This window comes from Notamacropus eugenii, chromosome 2, assembly GCF_028372415.1.
Source record: "Notamacropus eugenii isolate mMacEug1 chromosome 2, mMacEug1.pri_v2, whole genome shotgun sequence".
NCBI lineage: Eukaryota > Metazoa > Chordata > Mammalia > Diprotodontia > Macropodidae > Notamacropus > Notamacropus eugenii.
Window position 1 is genome coordinate 293,268,752 of NC_092873.1, and position 25,542 is coordinate 293,294,293.

Below are 25,542 nucleotides of genomic sequence, written 5' to 3' on the forward strand. Positions count from 1 at the left end.
AATGATCTATCTATCTTTCTCTATCTATCTGTCTGTCTTCTCTGGGCTCAAGCCTTGCTGACTTATTGAAGAGTCAGAGAACAACCAGGTTATACCTTTCTCGTTAAAGGTTATAACCCCCTCTCCCACCTAGTCCTCCTACATGCAGAGACTAAAGCTGGGAGTCTTCAAACCTAAGCTTAGCCCTTTGAAGGTGCCATTTAAAGCTCCTAGTCAATGGTGCTTTGAAAATTTCTATACCAATGCAATTTTGTGAGTCACAGCTGTGGGATCCATCGTCGGTCAATTGCTGGTCTTTGCACCTACCATGAGAAGAAGTGTGGGAGCCACTATGGAGTTTCCTTTGACCTGAATATCTAGGGGTGAGAAAGAAATGAAATGAAATTTTCTTCACCCAGGCAAGTCCGTCCAGGGAACCAAATTTCTCCTCAATATGCATGACTGGGGTTGGAGAGGACATAGTTTGTTCACTGGGGCAGCCTGGGGTGATGTAGATGCAAGTCTAAGCCTGTCCAAAGGAAGCTGTTATCTCTCTGCCTCTCAGATTCTCAGCCCTGACCAAAAGCTTCACTCTCCAAATGCAACTGAAGAAGGCAGCTGAATTTCCTCTCCCCTTCTGTTTTATCTTTCCAGGTACAACTATTCTAGCCCTGTCCAGACCTGACCTCAAATACCCCTGGAAGCCTTCTCTAATTAGTCCAGATAAAATTTTATTCAGTGCTTTATACTGGATCCTTTTAGAAGAATATGCATATAATAAGAATAACCACTGACATTTACATAGTGCCTACTATGTACTAGATACTATGCTCAGCATTTTACAATTATTACCTCATTAGATCCCTACAGCAGCCCTGGGAGGTGGGTGCTGTTGTTGGTGATGTTGATTCCTGGTGATGTTGATTTTGGTATTGTCATTCCAAGCCCTCCCATGTGCAAGTCCTCATTTTACAGATGAGGAAACTGAGGCAAACAGAGATTTAGTGACTTTCTCAGGGTCATACATCTAGGAGGTATCTAAGACTGGATTTGAATATAAGGTCTTCCTAACTCCAGACCCTATCTTCTATCCACAACTTAGGAACCTATTATTTGGTATGTATTTATATATATTGCTAGAAGTCTTCTTAAGTTATTCCCCTATTAGCCTGGGTCTTTTCCAGGAAGAAATGCTATATCTCCATCTTTATCCTCATCCTTCAACCTCCTCACAGGTCAAGACAGGGACCTGCACATGGGAGGGCTTGGAATGACAATACCAAAATCAACATCACCAGGAAGAAACTATAGGAAAAAGGCAGAAGATAAGTGCTCACAAAGGAATCCCACACTGCCCCCCTCAAGTGATGGGTTTCAGGAGCAAAAAGGGACCAAAGGTGCTGGGTTAAATGACCTCTGAAGTCTCTTTGAGTTCTAACATTCTATGAATTAGTAGCCTAAAAGGGAGAGAACACCTCCAGCAACAAATCCTTTGTTAAGTCCAATCATACAGGGACCCATTCCATGTTTGCCTTTAGTGATGTGACCGTATGCCCTCTCTAATTTCCTATTAACATTATAGGTCTTTAATTTCCCCTGCTGAGCAAAGAGAGGGAGGCAAGGGTTGAGGATGATGGTCAGTATAAGTGCAGGACTGAACCAAATCTGAGGAGAAAGAAAGCACTAGTTCATGACCCCCTTGATCTCGTTGTTCCTCTGTGTCAGAATATGAACTCCCCAATACTGTGGACTTCTCCAGATCCCAGAAAACAGTTGAGAATTCTCTCTAAGGATTGCCATTTCTGAGAGGGCCCAGCTCAACTCACTCTCCAGACTACTCCATATCTCTACAAGCTGCTTCCTTCCCCCACTTACAGCATAAGAACCTTTCTCTATACTTCCCCCACTTCCTAGCTCCACTTTATGTTTTGTTTTGTATTTCCTTCTTGGAATATAATATTCTTGGGAGTAGGAACCATCTTTATTCTTTTATTTGTATTGCCAGTACTTTGGACAGCTCCTGGAGCATAAGAAGCACTTAATAAGTTATTTGTCATCCATCTATCCATTCATCAATCAATCATCTATCTATCTATCTATCTATCTATCTATCTATCTATCTATCTATCTATCTATCTATCTATCTATCTATCTATCTATCTATCTATCCATCCATCCATCCATCCATCTATCTACCTACCTACCTATCTACCTACCTACCCATCTATCTATCTAGCTAGCTAGTTACCTAGCTATTTATCTATCTTTTGGGGGGCCTATACTTTACATTTATTAGGAGAGAAAAGGTGTGCTGAAATGAGGCCCAACAACCCGGCATTCTATAATGGGAATCTATAACTCACTCTACTTGTGCTGTTGACACTAACATGTTTGATATAAAAGCCAGAAAAGCAAGAGTTTTCTCTAAAGCACTGTGGTGGAGTCACAGACCATTTGAGCTGGAAGGAATCTTAGAAGTCCATCCAATCCCCACACTTTCTTTACACATAAGAAAGCAGAGGCCCAGAAAAGTGAAGATACTTGCCTGAGATTGCACACCTAGTAAGTAGCAGAGTGGGCACTCAAACCCAGCTCTTCTGGCTTCCATTTCCTTTCCTTAAAGACCTTGCCTCCTTGCCTTCCTCCCTCACCTCAAAGCATAAGGCATAGAGTGTCATTAGTACTGTTTCTTCCCCTAACCACTGCCTCCCTTCTCCCACTCTTATTTAGTTTTGGACTGATTGGGACTCTTGCAACAGGCAGAAAGATGAGGAATTCATTAGGGTCACCGCCACACTGCATATTTATGGTGCCAATTACAAATTCTCATCACCTTTCGTGCAACAGAATCCATAGTAGGATTAGTCGCGCTGTACACATGAGGGTCTAAGGTCTCCTCAGCAATAACGACAATATTACAGAGATGCTGGCAAAGCCAGATGACGGCTTTTCCATTAAAATGATAAATCTACAGCTTTATATAGAAATAATAAGGCTGGGTCAGGGTAGGGGGGTAATGCAGAGGTAAGGAATAGCCCTTATTTTTGTCAATGTAAGTCCATGGAGGAAGGTAAGAGGAAGCTGGGAAATGTGGTAAATTACTGATGGTCCTTCTTGAACATAAATAGAGACAACATAAGCTGGGAAGGAGAGAGAGTCTCCTGCTTAGGCCCACCATTGTTTGAGGAAAGATAATGACCACCTAAGATCATGCTCCCAAACACGAGTTTCTATGATTCAGTATTTGGAAAAAGAGAATTGACAAGCTGAAGCAGGAGAATCAGTCAGCCTGTCTCTAACCAATGTGGAAAGCAAATTCTAATTAAATAGTCTCTGAATTTTGTGAGGGGTGGGAGAGCAGATATGAGCACATGTGCCCTGAGGCTCTGTTCATTTTGCAAGCAGTAAAGGAGCATTTAAAAAAATTTTTCTCTAAGATTCTACTGAAAACACTTCTCAGGGCTCATTTTGTTTACCATCCAGTAGCTGAAAATGAATGGGGGAATGACTTTATGATCCTGTAGGCATCTAGTCACCTTGGTCCTTACCTGTTTGGATTCCTTACTACAAGAATGAAAAGTGATACTGGAACAGTATCTAAAGAATACATGTGACCCCAAAGCAAATCTGCTCTACTTGATCTTTCTCAAGTCTTCTAATCACCATAGCACCCTCAGTTCCCAAAGGCAGCATGGTACAGTCAGAAGAGCATTGGATTTGAAAGCAGAAGCCTTGTGTCTAAATCTCAGTTTTACAATGTCTGCCTGTATGGTCTTGGGTAAGTAATGTCATTCTTCTGAACCTCTGTTTTCTCACCTGGAAATTGACGGGGTTATACTACATGGTCTCTAAAGTCCTTCCCAGCATGAAATCTGTGATTCTTTTGTCACCCTTTTTCCCCATCATTACTTTATATCATTTCCCAGTATGGCATTTACATCCAGCCACATTATCCGCACAGTGTTTATCCATTCTAACTTATTATTTCTTCTTTTCACCAAGCCATATTCCAACCCTCCTTCAAAACCTGGCTTGATACTCATTGTATCAAGTGCTATACAGTATTTCCTTCAGGAAGCCTTCTCTGATTCTGAATCAATAGAATTGATTCCAATCCTGATCCTTTCTTTACTATACAAGTATCCTTAGTATTTATGCGCAGCATTTTCTCTAAATTGTGTTTCATTCATCCACTCATTCAAATGCAAAGAGTGTAAGAATAGGAGGCCTGGTTTTAAGTCTCAGTTTGGCCCCTGACTAGCTGCATGACCTTGGGCAAAGCTAACTTTTTTAGCCATCGATTTCCTCATCTGTAAAATGAGGATAACCACATTTGTCTCAGAGACATTTTTCGAAAATTGTTAAGTATCACACAAATGAGTTATTTTTATAAGTAGCAGTATTGGTTATAAGGAAGAGTTCACTGGAATTAAAGTGGGAATACCTAGGTGCAAGTCTTGACTCTAATGACCTTTACTAGTTGGGGGACTTTGCAAGTCACTTGACCTTTCTGAGTTTGTTCTCTTATCTGAAAGTGGGAATAATCATACTTGTACTTCATGCCTTACAGATCTGTTGTGAGGAACATGCTTTAGAAACTAGGAAATGGTATCCAATGTAAGCTATTACTACGGAGCCTTCTCCGGAGTGAGAGGTACTATGGTTTGGTAGCTACAGAGCTGGCCTCAGTGTCAGAAAGATGGGGCTCACATCCTACCTTGACACATATTGACTGGGGGATCCTGAGCAAGTTACTTAACCTCCTATAACTCTAAGCAACTTTCTAGGACTATAAGGCAATGATCAGCAGCAGTAGAGGGAATTTACTCTTTGGGAGTACTCTACTCTAATAAAAGCACAAGTCTGTACCAACCTCCTCCCTCCTCAAATGTTGCTGAGCATCAACTATGTTGAGAGAAAAACAGAGAGAGAGACAGAGAGACAGATACAGAGAGACAGAGACAGAGAGAGACAGAGATAGAGAGAGACAGAGAAAGAGAGGGAGAAATAGGGAGGGAAGGAGAGGGGGAGAGGGAGACAAAGACAGAGAGAGAAAGAGAGAGAGACAGACAGAACCATGTGAGGCAGTAACAGGAAAAATAAGATTCTCCATAGGACATTATCCTTTGGGAATGTCCTAGTTTTGTTGGAGCAATTAGACATAAGTAAATTAATTAGAATATTATATCAGGCAGGATATGATTATTTGCCCAAAAAGAGTGATACAGACCTCCAATGGAAAAGGGGTAATTTTACTGTCCATAAGTATCTCTACAGGTCACATGCTGATTTAGAAAACCACGTTAATGTTGTGTCTTGTTGTATTTTTATTTATCTTGCTAAATATTTTCTAATTCTATTTTAATCTAGTTCAGTCTACACTCAGCAGCGTTGCAGGGCCCCATGATGTGGCGGAGGGCTGGATGCTTGATACCTCTGATGTAGACAATACATCTAGAGAAGGCGATGATGGGAGAGAGAATAGCAGTAGGAAGGCCTTATGGAAGAGGCAAAGAGGAAGAAGAAGGCCATTCTAGGTAAGGGGAACAATGTGAGGTAAGGCCTAGCAGTGGGTATGAGCAGAGTAAGTTTGGTGGAATGGATCAGCCTAGGTGGAGCAAAGGGTTTTTGTCAAGATAACATTGGATGCATAGGCTGAGCTTCATGTTGTTGCTGTTGTGTTCATCCTTCATTGCCGAAGCAGACCATGCTGTCAGAGAAATGATGACATGACTTGCACCTGACTTTGTTTTGAGTGAGGGAGGGCTGTGCAAGGTCACCAGCCTCACTTTCTCCTCCTGAGCCATCTGGATTCAGCGACCAGATATTCATCAGGATGACTGGAGACAGCCCAGGATGCAATGGAAGACCTTGGCCCCTTTAGGCCAAGGTCTGTTTGATACTCACTTAGGGTGAGGTAATGCTCATTCAGTGAATATGTGCGTTTAAGAAGTGTTCAGGGGATGGCACCTTTAATGAGACTAAGAAAAATAACTAAATCAGGCCTGGAGGGAAACAGCAACAGTTACTATCAATAAATCACTCTTAAGCCAGGAAAGGTCCAGAAAACAGTCTTTAAGTGGAGCTTGGGCAGGGGCCTAGTGTGGTACAATCTATGGGCTTCTTACAGCACTGTGGAAGGCCAAAGAGTCTGGGCTTCATTCTGAAGGCACTGGAGTTCTTACGCAGGAAGTAAGATGATAAAAACAATACTTTCGGAAGATTAATAATCAGGTGGCACGTGCCACAGGATGAATGGGAGCGGAGAGATGCCACAGGCAGGTCCTTCATCTCTATCCATCCCCTCAGTAACTACCCTAGTTTTCTTCATACTCCATCCATCAATCCGGTAGATAGGCTGACTTAGGTCTTCAGGGCCAGGAGAAAACTGGAATTTCTAAGAGTCAGTATGAACCAAAAAGCCTGCTTGCCCTCTGTGCCCTCCTCCTCCTCCCTTCCCCCTTCCCCAAGTGGCAGGGGATATGTCTTAAGGCAGGCAAGATGATCTGTTCTTGGAAGAGGCCCCCGCATTCTGTCAGGCTCACTTCAGAAGAGTGAAACTGGCCACCATTCAGGAAAGGAGAGCAAATATGGGGAATCATACCTCTCAGGGCAGGCCCACAGGAGACCCAGGGACCTGACTGTGGAGTAGAATCATTTAATATAGGGCTTTGGAACCTTTTTTTGTCTCATAGACCCCTCAGGATAGTCTGGTGAAGCCTATAAACCCTGTCTCAGAATAATGTTTTTAAATGCATAAAATACATAGGATTACAAAGAAAAGCAAGGGTTAGTGAACTAAAGATATAATTGTTTTCCCATCTAAGTTCATAAATTCACTAAAATCTATCTACAGACTCCTTAGGGGAGTTGAGATTAAGAACTGTCATAATGATGAAGATTATAGCACCTACTATGTTGCAGGTACTGTTCTGAATACTTTATAACTATGATCTCATTTGATCCTCACAACACCTCTAGGAGGTAGGTGCTATTATTACCTCCATTTTACAGATGAGGAAACTGAGGCAGAGGTTAAGCAACTTAGGAAGTTTCTAAGGTGGGACTTGAATTCAGGTCTCCCTGACTCCAGGCGAAGCACCCTACCCACTGAACCACTGAGCAGTATCATCCCACCTGTCATATGAACAGACAAACACTTTCTATTCCCCAAGGTCTAGAATACCGCAGAGTAGAGTGATTTGTCAGAGACTGATAAGGCTTAAGCTTGTGTCATCCCTGATGACCATGTGACATCCAGGTCCATTTTGGCTCAAGGTTGATGATCCTATGCTCCTGGTGTCTCATCAGGGTGTAACTATAACCCTGGGTTCTTGGAAGCATAAGCTCTGTCTGATCCTTCCAAACTAGAAAGACTTCTTCATATGTGGGCCGGACTTCCTAGTAATGTGACTAGGCTCTTGGGTCAAGATCTACTTATCCTTGAAGTCGGAATCACAGAATGTTGGAACTGGAAGGGATCTGAGAGATCATTTATTTTAACCCTGTCATTTTGCAGGTAGGTGGCACAGTAGAAAAAGCACTGTGCCTGGAGTCAGGAAGACCTGAGTTCAAATCCAGCCTCAGACATTTACTAGCTGTGTGACTCTGGGCAGGTTACTTAACCTTGCTGTTTACCCTGTTTCATCATCTGTAAAATGAGCTGGAGAAGGAAATGGCAAACCATTCCAGTGTCTTTGCCAAGAAGATCCCAAATGGGATCACAGAGCGTTGTACATGATTGAAACTACTAAATGTTTTGCAGATGCAGAAATAGAGGCTTAAAATGATGATGATTCTTGCTCAAGATTATCCAGTTAAGTTAGTAACAGAGCAGGGAGCTAAGGGACCCCTAAGTTTAGTTCTCTGTCCACTGTAGGTCCCACTGAAATCCTCTTCTCTCTCCCAAATCTCCTTCCTGAAGTGGAAGTAGAAAGACGATAGCCAGGGGAGGAGAACCTGTGGCCTCGAGGCTACATGTGGACCTAGAGGTTCCCCATCCTATGTTCTGCACATGAAGACCTAGACGCTCCTCACCCTAGGTTCCACACTTGAGGACCTAGAGGTTCCCCACCCCTGCAGGACAGTATCACCTGGAGCACAAGTAACTGGCCTAATAACTTCTTTATTTTCTTGTTCCTACTTCACCTCCTGCCCCTCTGCTGGGGCAGATGCCTGTTGCCTCCTCTCTGTTCTTTTCCCCTGGGCATTCCCCTGCATTGTGTTTAAGTAGAAGGTAGGGAGAGAGTTTTTCTTCAGGATGTATACAGTCACCATAATGGATTCTGTCCCTTGGGAGTCTGAGAAGCAAGAACAGTAACAGATGTAAACTTCCGAATGATTTATAGAGAAGAGCTCCGGGACTCTGGGCCAACTGAATTTGCCATTCCTTCTTACCTGCCTTCCTTGCCCTGATGCCTGTGCTGTTGGGGATGCAATGTTGGGAAAGCAGAAGGAGCAGGAGTGTTGGGAAGCCACTAGACAGGCTAGACAGGAGCCCTGGGGGTGGAGTGAGCAGTGGGTCTTTGGGGAAACAAATGGATAACTCCAGGCAAGCAGCATTATTACTTCCATGACTGGCAGCTGGAACTGACACCAGCTCTAGAAGTAGTGTGTGTGTGTGTGTGTGTGTGTGTGTGTGTGTGTGTGTGTGTATGTATGTGTGTGTAGATAGATGCTGCCCCACTGTTGCCTCTTAAGGGTAGAAACAGACACCATCTAGAGAGCAGTTACTTTCTTTTCATTTTGTCTTTACCTCTTTTTGTCTCTGTGTGTCTATCTGTCTCTCTCACCAACAATTCTTTCCTTTCCTTACCAGGGTAGCGTGTGTTCCCTAATTAATCAATTAATAGGCACCTATTAGGTACCAACTACACATCAGACCCTGTGCTTTGCATTGAGAATACTAAGATAACAATGAAAGAATTCCTGTCCTCAAGGAGCTTATAGTCCCCTAGAACCTTCATTCAATATATTCTAGAAATTCAATCCAACTTGTATTTATTGAATATCTTCTATGAAAGAGGAAGGCCAAGCGTGCAAAAAATTACTTTGCACCAAATTCCAGAGCGACATTGGACAAAAGAGGAGCTCAGCAGGCAACCATTAAAAGAACCCTATCCAAACCTATGTAACTGGAGATGTTCACCCTGCTAGCATATTCAGATTCTCCATGATACTTAGCTCTAGCTACCACTATACTATATAGCAAGGAAGTCCAGTAACACCAGTGATATCATATATCACCTACCACGCACCTGTATATGCCACCTGACCTGCACCAAAAAGGCTCTGAACACAATATCTACCAAGTCAAAGGCCCTCAGGGACACTTTTCTGCCATATGGAAGAACCTTCCACCAATGGACAAACAGTGACCAGACTTGGAAAAGGTAGGTAATTGAAGGCCATAGGAATTAGGACTAAAACCTCAGGCCTTCAGGCCTGTGGCTCTTTGTGGCTAAAAATATCCCATTTGAAACTCATTCCCCTATCTCTTTGTTAAGCCATGCCTTTCCTTACTGCTAAAACCCTGTTGGAGACTGAGTGCCAGAAAGCCTTCTCTGAATAATCTTAATGCATTGGGATGACTTTGGACCCTCCCCAGACCCCACACATAAGCCTCCTGACAGTTCTATTAGCATCCATAGGTTTTCATGCCATTGCTGCAAATGTAATCCATAAATCTTCATTTGGATTTGTCCCTTTTTCCTATTAGATCTTAGAGCTCACCAAGAGAAGAGACTACGACTGGCTTTTATTATCTGTTCCAAGCACTTAAAAAAAAGGCAATGTGACCTGTGGGTATTGTTATCTGGTTGACTTCACCCCACCTCTTACTCTTGTCTCTTGGGGTACATGAATTATACATACCCAGTTTTACTATGGGAAACCAAGGCATGGTGGGTAAGGAAAAGTCTCAAAATATGCAATAAAGGACGAAAAGAAGCCCCAGAATTATAAATCACTTTCTATGCTCTAACCTTTTGGCTCTGTTTTCATTTCCACAGCTTGGAACAGGTTCAGGTAACTTTCTGAGAGCTAGCCAGGCACTCATGGGAAGAGTTTCCAAGGTCCCCTGTTTCTCCCTCCCTGTTTTGGAAGTTATCCAACAGACCATCAGAAAAAGGCCTAGCTGTCTTTTGAGAGATGCCAACCCTACCCCAAGAAACTGTAAGACATATAGATAGGTACTCACACTGGTGGCATACTGAATGTCCTTCCAGATAGATGTTTCTCGGGACAGGTCGGAGGCCTCAAAGAGGTTTTCCAAGATAACTTCCCCAATCATATCATGGCGGGAAAAGCGATCAAAGTCGAAGACACTGAGATGGAGTTTCCGGTCAGCCAGCTCCTCGTAAGGAACAGGAAAGTGGAAATTCTCATCAAATGTGGGATTCAAGGTCTTGCGATGCACACGGGTCTGCAGCTTGCACTTGCGGTCAGGCAGGAGGTAGATCTTGACATAGGGGTCTGAGCTGCCACAGAAGTCCTTGGCAGGGAGGTCAAAGGCCTTCAGGATCCGCACAACCAGGGTCTCATTCTCGTAGTCATACTTCAGGCTGAAGTTGATCTTTCCACAAGTCTTGGCAGCCTCATTCTTGCCTTCCTCATCATCCACGGACTTTTGCTTGTACAGCTCTGGCTTAATGCGACCAATGCTGGTAGGCTGCTCAGCAGCAGGGGGCAGGTCATTGCCATAGTCCACACTGGAAACGTGCATCTGCCGGGGCAGGTGGCGCTTAAAGGAGGTATGCCTGGGAGCAGGCAGGGAAGGGGAAAGAGAGGTCAGGTTTTCATTCAACAAACAGTTAAGTACCTACTATGTGCAAGGCATTGAATTAGGTACCAGGAAATACAGAGTTGAAAAAAGACAGTTCTTTGCCTTTAAGGATTCATAATTCAATGCATTTAAAATCAATGAGCATGTATTATTCACTTACTGTGTACACAACACTGTTCCAGGTGCTAGGGGAGACACAAAATTTAGAAAGGACATGGTCACTGGCCTCCTGGGATTTAAATCTAGAAAGGAGACAAGATCTCTACATAGATAATTGAGGCAGCTGGCATAGTGTAGAGTGTTGGATTTGAAATCAGGAAAGCTGAGTTTAAAGCCTGCTTCAGACACTTTACAAGCTATGCGATCAATTTATTTAACTTCTCTGGGCCTCAGTTTTCTCATATGTGAAATGGGGATAATAATAGTTACCTCACAGTATTGTGAGGATCAAATGAGATAATGTATATATAATATAGTAAATAAAATTTAAATAAATATCTATAAAGCATTTTGCAAACATTCAAACGCTATATAAATGCTAGCTATTAGTAATAGTACAAAACTGTGTAAATGTAAAAGACAGTGAAATAAATTTAGGTTTTTGAGGACCAAGGAGCGAAGGTGGAATTGAGTGGAATCAGGAAAGTTGTGTTGCACATCAGTAAAGGGCTTAGAATCAGGGCACTTGGAACCTGCTCTGGCTCTAAAAATTTCTCAGTTTCCTCATCGGTAATATGTGTATAATAATCCTTGTATAACTTATCTCAGAGGCATTGTGAGAAAATGCTTGGGAAATCATGAAGTCTTACAGAAATGCATTTTTCATGGAAGAGATGGCATTTGATTTGGACCTTAGACACTGTGTGAGAATGCAAACAGGAGGGACTGGGGAGTAGAGAAGGCATTTCTGGCATGGGGAACAGCTTGAATAAAGGTTTGGCAGAAGGAAAACACAGGGTAGGGCAGTGTAAGAGTAGTCCAAGTTGGGCTAGAGAGTATGCAGCCAGATGGCTCCATATATGCACTGGCCTGGAGTCAGGAAGATCTGAATTCAAATACAGCCTCAGACACTTGTTAGCTGTGTGACCCTGGGCAAACCCCTATGTGCCTCAGTTCCTTATCTGTAAAATGGAGAACCACAAGAGAAGGAAATGACAAACCACTCCAGTATCTTTGCCAAGAAAACCCCATGGACTTTGTCAATGGGGTCGCCTAGAGTCAGATACAACTGAACAACCAGAGTATGAATGGCTTTGGATAAGTCTGCAAAGGTAGGGAGGTGCCACAGTATGGATGCCTTGACTATTTGAACTTAATAGGCAATAGTGAACCACCAAAGATTTTTGTGCATGGTAATAAAACCAGTTCTATGCAGAAGGCAATGGAGTGAAGGATGGTTTGGAACTTGGAGGAGGGAGCACATGACAGGGAGATGGGAAGAACTATTAGGAGGACATTGCAATAGTCCAGTTGAGTGGTAGTGAACCTGCACAACCAATGGGAGATAAGACAATACAAATGGCTATGAGAGATTGGAAGAGGAAGAGTGATCCCTTTCAGATAGGGGGTGGGTAAGAAACTTCATGTAGGAGGTAGAACCTAGGTTAGTCCCTGAAATAATGGAAGCTTTTCAAGAGGTAGAGTGGGGAGAAGGGGACCTGCAGGTGGGAGCTGGGATCTATGTTAGTTGTAGGGTATGCCAAGCTCAAAGACACAGAGGTGAGAGTAGGGCTTGAGAGAAGGAACTTTCAGATACACACAACCATTTCACTTCTTGGAAACCCCCACTGATGAACTACTCCAATAATCACAACGTTGCCCTCTTAGCTAACCTGCCGGTCTTGACATGCTCCCCAAGTCACATTCCAAAGTTTATATTTCCATATGGCTAAAAAGAACCATCTTGTCCCATCTTCAAATGAGAAAATATTTGTGAAGCACTTAGCACAATGCTAGGCACACAGTAGGTGCTTCATAAATGCTTGTTCCTTTCCCCCTTTCCCTTCCTCTGCACCTCCACATAAATACAGGGGTGGGGATGAAGGAAGGAAAGAGGTGGTATGTGTTTGTAGGAGGCCAGAGGGTAGACTTCTTACCTGGTGGATGAGGCCGGCTCTGTGGTCTGCCGTTGCAGCCTTGTGTGACGCATGATGTGCTCCTTCACGGACATCTGCACTTCCGCAGGGATGTCTGGCGACGTGTGGCTGATCTTCACAGCTGCCTCCAGGAAGCCGAGGGTGTTGGGGTCCTTCAGCTTGTCGGCCATCGTGTCTCTGGGGCTGGGGCTGGGACTCTGGGGGGCCGCCAAGGTAGGGTTAGTGGAAGAGGGGCTGGAGGCCTCCTTGTTCCTCCAGGGCATCCAACACAGCTTCCAAAAGAGAAAGAAAAATACTGCCACCAAGGCCACGCCACACACAATAACTACCACAGCAAGGAGGCTGACGGAGGCGCCTACCAGCAGGGACAGGGCAGGCAGGGGAGACAGAGACAGACAGAATCAGGGGAAGGAGATGGCAGAGGAAACAAGGTGGTAAGGAGTGAAGAGGGAGAGGGAATGACATTGGCAGGAGAAGCAGGAAGGGGGTACACATGGGGGACAAAGAAAGGAGAAAAGAAAAGAGTGGTCATGAGAAAGCTGCCAGGTCAAAGAAAAAAAATGGTTTTCCAGCCAACTCTCAATTTTCCATCATGTGGATTCTCTGCAGAAATGTTTTTGCCTTGATTAGGTTGCCCCACCACTGGGTATACATCTAGGCTGCTTTGTCTCCCTGGTGGCTGGTACATTCTTGAGGAATGAAAAATAAATTGATAACAGTCCAAACAAGTAGACTCATTGAAGATTATAGCTGAATCTCACAGTGCCCTAGTGCTGGTCATGTTTAATGCCATTGACTTGAATTGAAATGTGCTAATTCAGAGCATGGCATATACTATAAAATAAAAGAGAATGCCTCTTCCCCCTCCCTTTTTTGGTGGTGGTGGTAGTAGGGATTATCTGTTATTTGAGATTATTGTATTGTGGCTTGGATTCACTCATGGGGATAATTGAGAGTCTTACTGGAAAACCTTCTCATTTAGATGTCATGGTGGGCGGCCTGGGACAGCACCCTAGAGTTACTGCTGACCTATGAAATCAGGCCAGATGAATCCCTCCCTCCCTTTCTCCCATCACACCTCTGGAAGAGGCCCCTCCCCCACTGCTCCCCAAAGAAGGGACTTGCTAATTAGAGTAGGGTAGAGAATGGAGGTTACCTCCTAGAAACAATATTAACCAAACTACCCATATTATCCCACCATCCAAACCAAGGTCATACCTACCACACCTGAAGTAGGTACTGACTCTGGGAAGAAAGGCTAGAGGGGGCCTTTCTAGAGGAGGTCAGAACCGAGGAGGAGAAATGAGTATCCTCCCACTCAAACTTCCAGGCAGAACTGGGGCCTTATCAAATTACATTGGCCTAGGTTTCTTGTCTGAACTCTAGCAAGTTACTTCACTTGCTCTGGGCCTCTATTTTCTCATCCTTATGAAGAGATTTTATTATATATACATTATTGCTATGGTCCCTTTCAGCATTAATATTCAATGATTCTATGAATCTGAGACAATAGGTGAATATCTAAGACTCCCGGGAACAAGTTAAATGAGGCTCCAGGGACCTGAAATGAGCCTTTCCTAGCCCTAATATTCCTCCTCTGGAGGGCCTGGGGCTAAGAAATGGCCTTTAGACTTCAGAAGAGAGGAGCAAAGGTAGGTTTGTACCTATGGTGTTATTGTGACTGAGAGTACCAAGATAATTGTACCACAGCTATTACACAACCCTAAGTCATTACGTGAGGGAATTGATAAACCAACAACACATGTACCATAAATTCAGGGAGGGGGGGAGTAGGGATAGGGCTTGTGTGGAGAGGGCTGCATTGGGGCAGATCTCCAGATGAACTGGGATTGGTCTCTCCTCAAAAGACAGCCTGGAAAATTGGTTTTCTGGTCCCTTTTAGAGCCCACACTGAGCTTTGTAAACAAAAAGCCATCCAACAACAATTCAAGGAAAAATCAGCTAAAAAGGTGTCCTTATTTTACGTAGCTAGGCGTTTCTAGATACTTCACATCTGTTCCCCATTACAGCTGTTCTGGATGTAATCCCTAAGAATATGAGTCACCTTAAAATACAAGGTATTTCTAGGACTTTGTTTCCCTTTGATCGTGCCTTCTTTTCTCTGATAATAATTAGAATTTTAATGTGAATGGGGTTGGGGGAGGGAATCTGTGGAACACAGTGCATTTAAATGTTCAGTCTGACAAAAACCTGAATCTAGATTAATTGATCTGGGTAGTTGCTATTTTGAATGCTCTCTGAAACACATGAATCCAGGCTGCTGCTCTAAAGGCTGTGACTCAAAGCAAGTGGGGGTCACATATTAGGAATGATAACCCCAAATTTCATGCTGGTTTTATGCTGACCAGAGGATGCTTTCTTGAGGAGAATTTCTTCAGGGAGAAAGACTGAAGCTCACAAATCTCTGCCATAGGCAGGGTTGTTTAGCTCACCTCAATAGCAGAGACTAGGGTGATGGATTCAGTTGCTTTCAAGGCATCAGAACTGAAATCCAGCCAGCCTTCATACCATTGCCCCAGGTCACAAGAGGTTTGGGGTGACTGATGGCTCAAAGGGTAGGCTAGGAAGGTATACCGAGTGCTATTGACAGGTAATACTACCCCAACAATGGATCTGCTACGGTTAATCCAGTGGTACCCATTCTCACCTATAGAGCACAAGCAAGAAAGATTCCCTTAACCCTCCTTTCACTGTGAGGACACGGGATAAATAACACACACACACACACACACATGCACACATGCATACCACACACACACACACACACACACACACACACACACACACGGTTTTTCAAACAACTACCAGGAATCCTCCTGACTATTGAAGGATCCCAAAAGAAAACAATGGATGGATTTGGTATTTGAAGTCAAGCAACTTGTTTGAATTCTTTCTCTGATATTTATTACCTATGTGACCACAGGCAAGACATTTAACCTATCTGGACTCAGTTTCCTCATCTGTAAAATGAAGAAGTTAAACTTTAGAAGACCCTGAAGGTCCCTGCTAGTCCTAAATCTATGATCTTATGTAGCACAGTACAAGGCCTTTGGGGTAACTTGTGCTTTCCTCACTTAGGGGGTAGGGTTGGGAAACGGAACCCCCTGAAGCTTGAGCTTTCAGAAATTCTACAGGTTGGAATGATTTAGATGACCTCTGAGCTCTGTCTTAGCTCTAAAAGTCCTTGCTTCAGAGTACAAGACCAGAGGGATAGAAGAAAGAGTTCTCGCTTAGGAATCAGGAGACTTCTAGCCCCAGTTCTGTCATTAGCTGGCTGTATCACCTTAGAGGAGTCACCTTACTCCTGTGGGCCACAGTTTTCTCATAGGTCAAAGTGAAGGGATTGGATTTAGACCATCCAGAGCTAGCCAGAAACTTAGACACAGGACAGACAACTCTGTGACTGTCCTTATCTCTGTGATCCCTGTGGATCCTGCTGCTGGTGGTCTGAATGGAGACCACTCTGAGAATATCTAAACACCTTTCAACTCTGATTTTATGATTCTGTGAGCTGACACTGTTCCTGGCTCTAAATCTGGTGGAGAAGACCCCCTCCACTGAGTGAACTAGGCAAATTTCCAGTATATCTGGACCCTTAACAGAATCTGCTGGACCCCTCATTTCCCTGCTGTTCTCCTGGAAAGGAGCTAATTCCTCCAAAGGTTATCAGGCCAATATCTCATTGCCATTTACAGAATCCCACCAAGGCCAGGGTGACAGCTTTCTTGTGACACTGTCTAGGGCCTTTTCCCTCTTTCTGAAATTACAAGTTATTAATTAGCAGGCAAAACCTTATCTCTTACATTGACACCTCATTCTCTAGACACTGGGCACCAAATTCCCCTCTCCCCACACTTGGCCTTAAGTTTCATCATTGCTCTTATCGCTTGCTATTGTTACCATTTTTCTAAACTGGCTTCCATGTCAGGAAAATCCATTTTGTTACAGTAATAGGCATCCCTGCTAACAGATTGCAATTGAAAAGATAAAAAGCAGGGAGAGGAAGCAAAGGAAGGTCTTTTTCTTTGCCTTACTCCAGAGGTGGGGTGGGCTTGGCATCAGCGTCTGTCTGGGGCTTCTGGGAGACTCTTAGAGGCAGACCCCATTCAAACACTTCAGAGAGAGTTAATGCTGCCTCTGTGAGCAAGGCTCACATACAAAGATATTCAGAGGTGGAAATCAACTTAACAGTTAATAGATAAGGACCCAAGGACTAGAAATGTCCAGAGCTGGAGATGGAGGTCCAGTCACAGAACTGAGAAATACAGAGTGACAAAGACAAACTAACCAGAGATACAGAGAAATAGATGTAGAGTCAGAGCTGAGAGATGCAGAAAGGCAGAGACTCAAAAGGCAGGAACCCACAAATATAGAAACCTAGATACTGATGAAGAGACAATGAAAGACAGAGATCTTGGTTGTTTTCAGAGGACAGTTCAGGTCTACAGTGAGAAGAAATTTGAACTAGTACTGCATAACTGTGCCCTTCTGCCATCTCAGGGAGCAGAGATGAGCCAAGAATTAAAGGCCAGGAGCAAGAGGAGGTCAGAGAATAGAAAGTAATTCCCTGAAGCTCACAGAATCTTTCCAGGGTGGATGACCTCCATGGCCCAAGCCCTGAAGCCCTTCCATGGGGTCAGTCCACTTTCAGCTACCTCCCTCCTCTGGGAAAGTGAAGAGGCTGAAAATCATTTCACAGACCACCAGGCAATTGGCCAAATGCCCTCTAGAATGGGCCAACCCAGGATGTCCCTGAAAAGCAAGGGGATGTGTATGTATGTATATGCTTATATGTGCACATGTGTGTGTCCCTATATGAAGGGACAGAAGAGAGCAGTAGTGTTTGGAAGAGCAGGAATGGGGATAGGAGGTTGTCTTATTCTGAGGCTCTCAGATTTAGCTCATTAATAAAATAGCCCATTTGGCTTGCCAATTCATTAGGAGAACCCAGTGTAATTAAAATTTAGGGTTTTGGGGGGTTGAGTGTTTGCTCTCCTTCACTTCTTGCAGAGATCCAGGCCCACGTTACCAATGGGGATAATTAGCAGAGTCCAAACAGAGAAGGGATGAAGGCTCCCCAGTGAAGCTATGATGAAGAAAGACAATGGTGGGCTAACTATTGAAATGCAGAGCTTTTTGATTACATGCCTGCTCTCACCATCATTAAGGGGATTCACAGACAAATAGGAGACTAATGTGAGGAGTTATATTTAATAAGAGCTCTGGCTGTAATTTAATAATTATTAGTATTATTATTTTGGTAGACTGCAACAAAAAGCTTTCTGTCAGCTCAGCCATTTCTTGTAGCCCTAAAGTTGGGGAACAAAGGGAGGGGCAGGCAAAGAGAGTGATTGAGAGGCAGGAAGAGAGAGAAAGAGAGGGAGGGAGAGAAGGAGAGAGAGAGAGAGAGAGAGAGAGAGAGAGAGAGAGAGAGAGAGAGAGAGAGAGAGAAAGAGAGAGAGGAGGGAGGGAAAGAGGGAGGGAGGAAAGAAAGGAGAAGGAAAAAGAAAGAAGAATATGGAGGCAGATAGGTGGCATAGGGATTAGAGTGCTAGATCTGGAGCCAAGAAGACCTGAGTTCCAATCCTGCCTCAGACGTATGCTAGCTGTGTGATTCTTGGGCAAGGGACTTAATTTTTCTCAGTGTCAGTTTTCTTATTTGTAAAATGGGGGCAATAATGGCATCTACCTCACTGGCTTGTTGTGAGGACCAAATGAAATAATACATAAAAAACCCTATTTAATGCCAGTTATTATTTAAAAGAGAAAGAAACATGGAGAGAGTGAACGAATAATGGTCATGTCCCTCTCCACCTGCAACTGATATCAGTGAGAAAAGAGAGGCCTGTGTAGGTCTTTGGAAAAGACAGCAAGCCAAGATTTACCTTCAGAAGTCACTACATCATAGGGTGGAAGCGTATATCAGGAAACCAAGAGGTAAAGGTTGGACCTCCATACCTCTCCTCCTCCAAAGGCTCCTAACCAGAAGAAAAATGCCTTCCTAAGAGCCTGCCTCTTTCTGAGGCAGAACCAGACAGAGTTTTGGGTCTGCTCTACCCATGACCCCATATTAGTGACTGCCTCAGCTTGTGACACCAAACCTAAACGGTTCTTTCCCAACCCCTAACTATAAAACAGCAGCCCAACCTATCCTCTGTGGATGAAGAAGAGGGAAGGAAATTAAAGGTTTAGCTCTACAATGGGGCAGTCTTATTCCGATGTCCCTTGTGCTAATCTTAACCAGGCATCTGTAAACTTTTTTATAAAAAGATTTTTTAATAACTATTTCAATATAATTGGTTTCCTTTGTCATTCTATATGTTTTATTTTATGCTTATGACACTAAAAAAGTTAGGAACCGCTGTCTTGAAGTATCTATCACCTCTATAGGGACAAAAGAGCTTTTAGTCTCAGAGGACTAGTAGAACATAGCGCTATCGGATTATGGGTTCTAGAATTCTGGAAAGTAGGATCATTACTCTTCCAGGTTCCCTAGGCTTCTGGCATTGCATCTCTTCTCTTAATTCTTCAAGGAGTTATGATTTCATAATCCTGAGCTGTTTCTCTACAAGGCAGATGACAACCTCTCTCCCGATTAACAGTTTTAGAGAGCTGCTGGAGCCAAAAAAAATCCACATCGTATGGCCAGTCTGAATTTAGGCTGGCTGATCCTTAAACAGTAGACAGTCTGACACTAGAGTGGTACTTGAAGAATGTTTTTCAGATTAGTAAAATCTGCCAAAGTTTGTGCACTTTTGTGAACCTATGAGGCATTGAATAGGATATACAGAAGTCTTTACTTCCAGAAGGTAAAACTGAAAGTGTCCTCCTATAAGACACTGACAGAACTTCTGGCCATAAAGTTGTAAAAATAGGGATGTGAGTTCTTTTTTTTTTTTTAATGAAATTGATTTCCATGCAATTTGCCATCACCAACTAGGAAAGCTTCTCTATGTTAGAAAGGGCAGTGTTCAAAGACAGGGAGGTGAATAAGAAGTTATTTCTGGGGTCATTAGACAAATGAACAAAAATCACATTCTCCTCATAACACCAGCAGCTACTATCAAATCCCAATTTGTTCTCTTTGATGGACACTGAAAACAGACTCTGAGGCCTAAGGAATCTGAGGAAATCAGAAGTGAGAAGAGATTTTGAGATGGAAATCTAAGCCCTAATCAAAATGGCGAAGCTATGCCCTAATCAAGCCCCTACCCAGCTCTTTCTGGGACTGTCAGTGACTCAGCAGCTAGTTACCCCCAGGGGGAGAACTCAAACTTGCTTTCTGAATTGGCCAGGAGAGCAATTCAGATTCACCTTCAAAACCTTCCCCATGTATGTGCCCCTTTCCCCACCTACCCAGATTAGTTTGAGTTTTAGCCACCTAGACAAAAGGTTGCTTTCCCTTTAAAGGCCTCCAGGGCAGAGCTAAGATAAAGTAGACATCAGTGATTCCTCCATCCCATCTCCTATGCTCTGACTGTCAGCAAACTTTAACTCACATCCATTCCTCTTGCTGCTGCTAGTTCAGCTACAACCTTCAGTGGATATAGAGGGCTGGTCTTTCTCCTCTGCAGAAAAATAGAAATCAGTCATCCCTTTGCTTCCTCTCTCTGAGGAGGGTCAGTGAGAAGAAACAAGGTTCTAGAGGATGACAGGTGGCTTTGTGGAACAGGCCTCAAAAGGAGAGTGATTTTGAGAGGAAGCCTGCGATTGGAGGATTGGGAGGGAGGTACTGAGAGATTGTAGAACTGGTGGAGGAAATTGAAAGAATGTCAGGATATATTTATTTGTGGAATGGAGGTCTCTCCAATCCAAGGTGTCTCTTTGGTCAGCATGCAAACTCTATCTACAAGCAATATGGAATTGCCTTATCCTAAGGGATAGGGTCCTGAGAGACTAGAGACAGGAAAGAGAAAATATGTAATGAAAAGAGAGCTGCCTTAGGACTCAGAGAACTTGGGTTCAAATCCTACCCCTGTCACTTACAACCTATGTGACTTTGGGAAAATCACTTAACTTCTCTGGGCCTCAGTTTTCTTATCTGCAAAATGAGAAGGTTGGACTAGATGCCTTCTAAGGTCCTTTCCAGTTCTCAATTTATGATTCTATGACCCCAGATGTTATACCATAATAGCCATCAGTATCACTATTATCTACATAGCATACATTGTTTCGTTTGACCATCCAGCTTTACTTTATTGTCTAGAAGTTCTTTCTAACAGTTCTTTCTGCAGCAGTATGAACCCATTAATTAAAGATTCAGTAGATACGGAGAACAGCGCCCTCTTCCACCCATCGGGGCTGAACTAAGCTTGAGCTGACCCAAATCTTAGACGCAGTACTCCCTCCCAGTACCGAGTGAGTGATCCCAGTTCTCAGCACCCCCTCCCCGCCGTCCCCGGTCCTTTTGGATTTCTAACCTTTGACCCAGAGGAGCAGAGGCAAGAAACAAATGCCCAGGCTTCCACTCCTAGCTAGCACAGAGCAAAAACCCACCGTCGCCCTTTGCTACCGAGGACGAGACTAGGGATTCTTAGCTTCAGTATATTCAAGGGTGAGGGATGGGGAAGGGGGGAGCCTGGGATTTTAATTTCAGCTTCTCTCTCTTACCCCTGTCTCACTCCCTGGCTTGCACCTATCTACTAGCACCGTGTAGACAGACACACTGGTGAGGCCTTGAGAGCTTTCCCCCATTGCTCTACAATGACCCCCATTCCTCCAGGGACTTAGGAGAGGGAAGTGGGGCTTAGGGAGCTGAGATAGACCCCCAGTCTTCCTTTCATCTCTGTAGAATTTCCCGACACCCCCTCCGAGCCAACCCCAGTTCCCCACTGAGAATCTCGGCTACTCGCAGGTGTGGAAGGGCCGACCTCGAATCTCCTCGCTCCCTTCGAGTACCCCCACCTTAAGTCTTATATCCCGCTGTGCTGCCACCCCACCAGATGTTGGAATCTGGACAAAGAATCAACATCTGCAGACCAAGGGCTGCGAGATGGGGGGGGGGGGGTACTGCAGGAAGCTCATCAGGTCCTCAGAAACCCAGGTAAACGCCCCCTCCTACTCTAGACCCAGTACTTCCCCCTCCAGGCTCTGGCACCACAAAGTCCCCCACGGTGACTAGCTTGCCCATAGCCCACTGTCGCGACTCCGCCGAGCCACTGCGGCCGCCGCCGGGCCCCAGCGTAGGGGCTCCGGGCTCGGGACTCACCCGGCTCGGGTTCCCGCTTTGGCTCCGCAGCCTCTCTGGGGCCGGCTCTGGGTGTCGGATCCTGGGGGCTACTGGAACTAAGGCGCCGGGTTCCGAAAGTCAGAGAGGAACCGGCTCAGTCCCCGCACCGGCCCCGAGTCCGAGTGAGTCACGGAGAGAGCGCGAGCGAGTTATAGAGGTGGTGGTGGTAGGGGGTGGGACGGGGACGCGGAGACACCCTTCCCCCTCCTTTTCCCCCGCCCCCCCCACCCCCCCGCGGGGACGGAGAAATAGACCGAGCCAGAAAAAGGCACTGGTACACCAAAACCCGCGATGGAGGCACAGAGTCAACGCAAGTTTCTAGCTACCGTCCGGGGTGGGGGTGGGGGCAGTTGCACCTCCCGGGAGACAGAGATGTAGAAACAGAGACAGAGACACAAAGCTCTCTGCAGCTGGGGAGGTCTGTCATCTCTTCTTCTGACCTTTCCCTGGGTATTTTGCCTTCTCTTTGTGGGAACAGAATCTCCCCATCCTTCAGAGAGAAGAAACTGAGGCACATTGGAGCGCTGTTCCCGAGTTGCAGAGGGTCCCCGAACTAAACCGAAGAGTCTAGCTCTACACTAGGAGCTTTCCGAGTCGCACTCTGAGGGGAAAAAAACAACACCCCCCCTCCCACCAGCCCCACTCCTCAGCACCCTTTTTTCTGACACTGGCAAGATCCGAATCCAGAGCATGGCACTAAGGGAATGGATGGAAAGAAATGTCTGCTCCTTCCTCTTCAATCTAATCTTTGCTCTTAGGGGAGGGAAGGTATGAGAAAAAGAATCTCCGCATTAGGAAGAGGGGTTGTGGCAGGGAAAGTAGGGGAGGGCGAAGGATCGCCCAGTTACCTGTATCTGCAGAACTCGGACTCCGCTCAGGGGGCTGCAGCTCGAAACTCCGACAAGTCTCCAAGTCCAGACCCTGGGGGGGCGGCTGCCCCTGACATAGCGAGGCCAGGATTCCCAGCGCCGCCTGGCACCTCGCCTCCTCGGACCCCCCCACCCTGCTCATGCCCCGGACCCTCCCCCCTTCCCTGTTCAGTGCACTGTGGCTTTAGTCCCGTCCCGCCCAGCTCCCTGCAGCCGTTCCAGGTCCCCAGCTGCTGTCGGGCTGGGGCGGGACAGGGCGGGTCCGCAAGAAGACCCTCCCCCAAACAGCCCCAGGCGAGTCACCGCACTTGCATTTGCCAGTCTAGGCTTTTAACCACTTGTCTACGGGGTCTCCGCCCCTTAGTGAGATACAGACACCACAGAGAAATTCAGTTCCCGCTCGTCAGCACCCTCTTTACGTTTCAGTGTCTGGTCTGGTCCTGGTCGGAGTACTGTGTCATTGGGGAGTGGGTTGGAAAGAGGGAGAGACTGATTGATGCCTTGGAGGCTAAAGAAGTAAAAAAAATAAAGGGTGATTAAGTCCAGGACTAGTAGGATCCTAAGGGCATATCTTAGGAACCCAAGGCTCCCAGGTCTCAAAAAGAACAGAATTGAGGGAGGGGTTCGGGCCGCTGGGCGAAGGAAGTTGGTTAAACTTGCAGTATTTTTTTTTAATAAGAGGGAAATCTATCCTCACCCCAGGACTGTGGAGCGAGGAGAGGGACTGGGGTTCAGGGGCTTTTAGAACCCCGCAATCCGCTGGTCGCGTCACCCACTCGTTGCCATGGCGACAGAAGGCATCGGCTGTCTCTCTCCATGGCAACGAGAGGGAAAAGTTTCAGGAGAAATGGGCCGGGGGGGGGGGGGGGGGCGGGAAGAGACGACACTTCACCGGGTCGTCCTTTTTCAAGTCCGTCCCCCTCCCTCAGGATCGAATCGCACCTCATTTCCCACGTATCTTCGGGAAGCTTCACCATAAAGATGGAAACAGACCGAAAATATTACGGTAGGGCTTGAGGTTAGACAAAACGAAGAACTTCCCCACACAGTGAAGTGAGAGATTAAGCACCAGTTGAACGAATCTAGGACGTTTCCATCCATCTAACCCCTTCCCCTCTTTCTGGAGATAAATCTCTCAGCTCTGGAGAGATCTACTCTGCGGCTGCCTGACGGTGTGGGTTAGGGGAGGAGCTACTTTGTTCAGAGACAGGGGCATGGATGAGACGGTGCGAATCTCTTCTTCAACAGAGTACGATCCATTTTCTCGGAGTGGAAGCGAGGTCCTGTGCCTGGCATTTTAGCCATGGTCTTCACTTCCTTTCTTAGCGGTTGAAAGTCATTCTTTGGCGGTAGCCTCCGGAAGCCACGGGTTGGCTTGTTCCCGGGCTGGTTGTGGGAGGAGGGTCTTTACTTCTAATTAACACACTAATTGGAAGTGGCTCGGGCTGTGACTCACGTTCCGGAGCTTTGAGATTCTCGGCGAGGGCTTTTGGCGGTAACAACAGCACGCGCCATCTGTGAACCCCTTCATCCCCCACCCCACCCCCCACCCCAGGCAGACCCTTTTGAAATGTAGCTCTCCTCTGACTTTCCCCCACCCCCCCCCCATCAGAGTCCCCCATTTCCCAGCTGGCTATGCAGTCCCATCCTAGGGGGAAATAGTTGGGTTGCAAGGACCAGAGAAAAAGGCTTCATCTAGCTTTTAAGGTTTCTTGGTCCTCATCCCATTGGGGCCCCACCTCTGTCCAAGGTGCTGATGATCTCTCTCTCTCTCTCTCTCTCTCTCTCTCTCTCTCTCTCTCTCTCTCTCTCTCTCTCTCGCTCTCTCGCTCTCTCGCTCTCTTTCTCTCTGTGTGTGTGTGTGTGTCTCAGAACAGCATGGAGTTGAGTTCATAATGTGATTTGACTAGCTAGGTACGTGATAATTGGGAAGGGACTACCTTTCTGCCTTGGTCCTTAGGTATGGGTGACAGTGGCTGCGTGGGGTGGGGGGGTGTTGGAGGGTGAGGAAGGATGCGGAGGGAATTGAGAAACTAAAGAAAGGAGATTATGCTGCAGGAAGATAGTCAACTCTAACATACCCTGAAATCAGGGAAGTCTTCTTTCCTGGAGGGGAGATCTGGTGGCATTTTACTGTTTAAAGTCAGACAAGGCCGTGTGTGTGTGTGTGTGTGTGTGTGTGTGTGTGTGTGTGTGTTCGATATCTGGGAGTGTGACCCATGTCTCTAAGGCCCAACTAAGGTGTTAAGAGAGCTTATTTGTATCTCCTCCACTTCCAAATGCTAGCAATCCAGAGACAAGGATTCAGATGCTCACCGAGGTCTATCTTCCCTACTCTCCCCCCCACCCCCATCCCAGCAAACTGCTCATTAGCTTCTTCAGGAATGGAGTATCAGTATTTATGTATTTATGTAAAATAGCCATAGAGAGTAGTTCAGCTCGTGTTTATAGCAATGCTACTATTCTCAGATTTCTCCTCCCCTTCCCCAGTTACAGGGGAAATTGGAAGAACAAAGCTCTTGTTTTGTTTTTCCAGAGAGTGAAACAACACAGGACCACACCAAC

At 45.4% G+C, this 25,542-nt stretch overlaps 1 protein-coding gene across 6 annotated transcripts in view; it reads right to left on the minus strand.

Annotated features, from left to right (window-relative positions):
• SYT6 (synaptotagmin 6) overlaps positions 1 to 24,799 on the minus strand; it is a 71,542-nt gene extending 46,743 nt beyond the window's left edge. The window contains exons 1-4 of one of the 6 annotated variants that reach the window (XM_072644413.1): positions 24,717 to 24,799; positions 22,957 to 23,485; positions 12,859 to 13,130; positions 10,178 to 10,736 (exon numbers count right to left, since the gene is read on the minus strand). In XM_072644413.1, coding sequence (XP_072500514.1) covers positions 10,178 to 10,736; positions 12,859 to 13,121 — 822 coding nt within the window. In that variant the 5' untranslated portion in view covers positions 13,122 to 13,130; positions 22,957 to 23,485; positions 24,717 to 24,799. Of the gene's footprint in view, positions 1 to 10,177; positions 10,737 to 12,858; positions 13,214 to 18,764; positions 20,448 to 22,087; positions 22,270 to 22,956; positions 23,486 to 23,674; positions 23,753 to 23,919; positions 24,500 to 24,716 lie in introns of those variants that run through there. The other 5 variants (XM_072644417.1, XM_072644416.1, XM_072644412.1 and 2 more) reach the window with 5 other exon arrangements.
• Between the last annotated feature and the right edge of the window lie 743 nt (positions 24,800 to 25,542).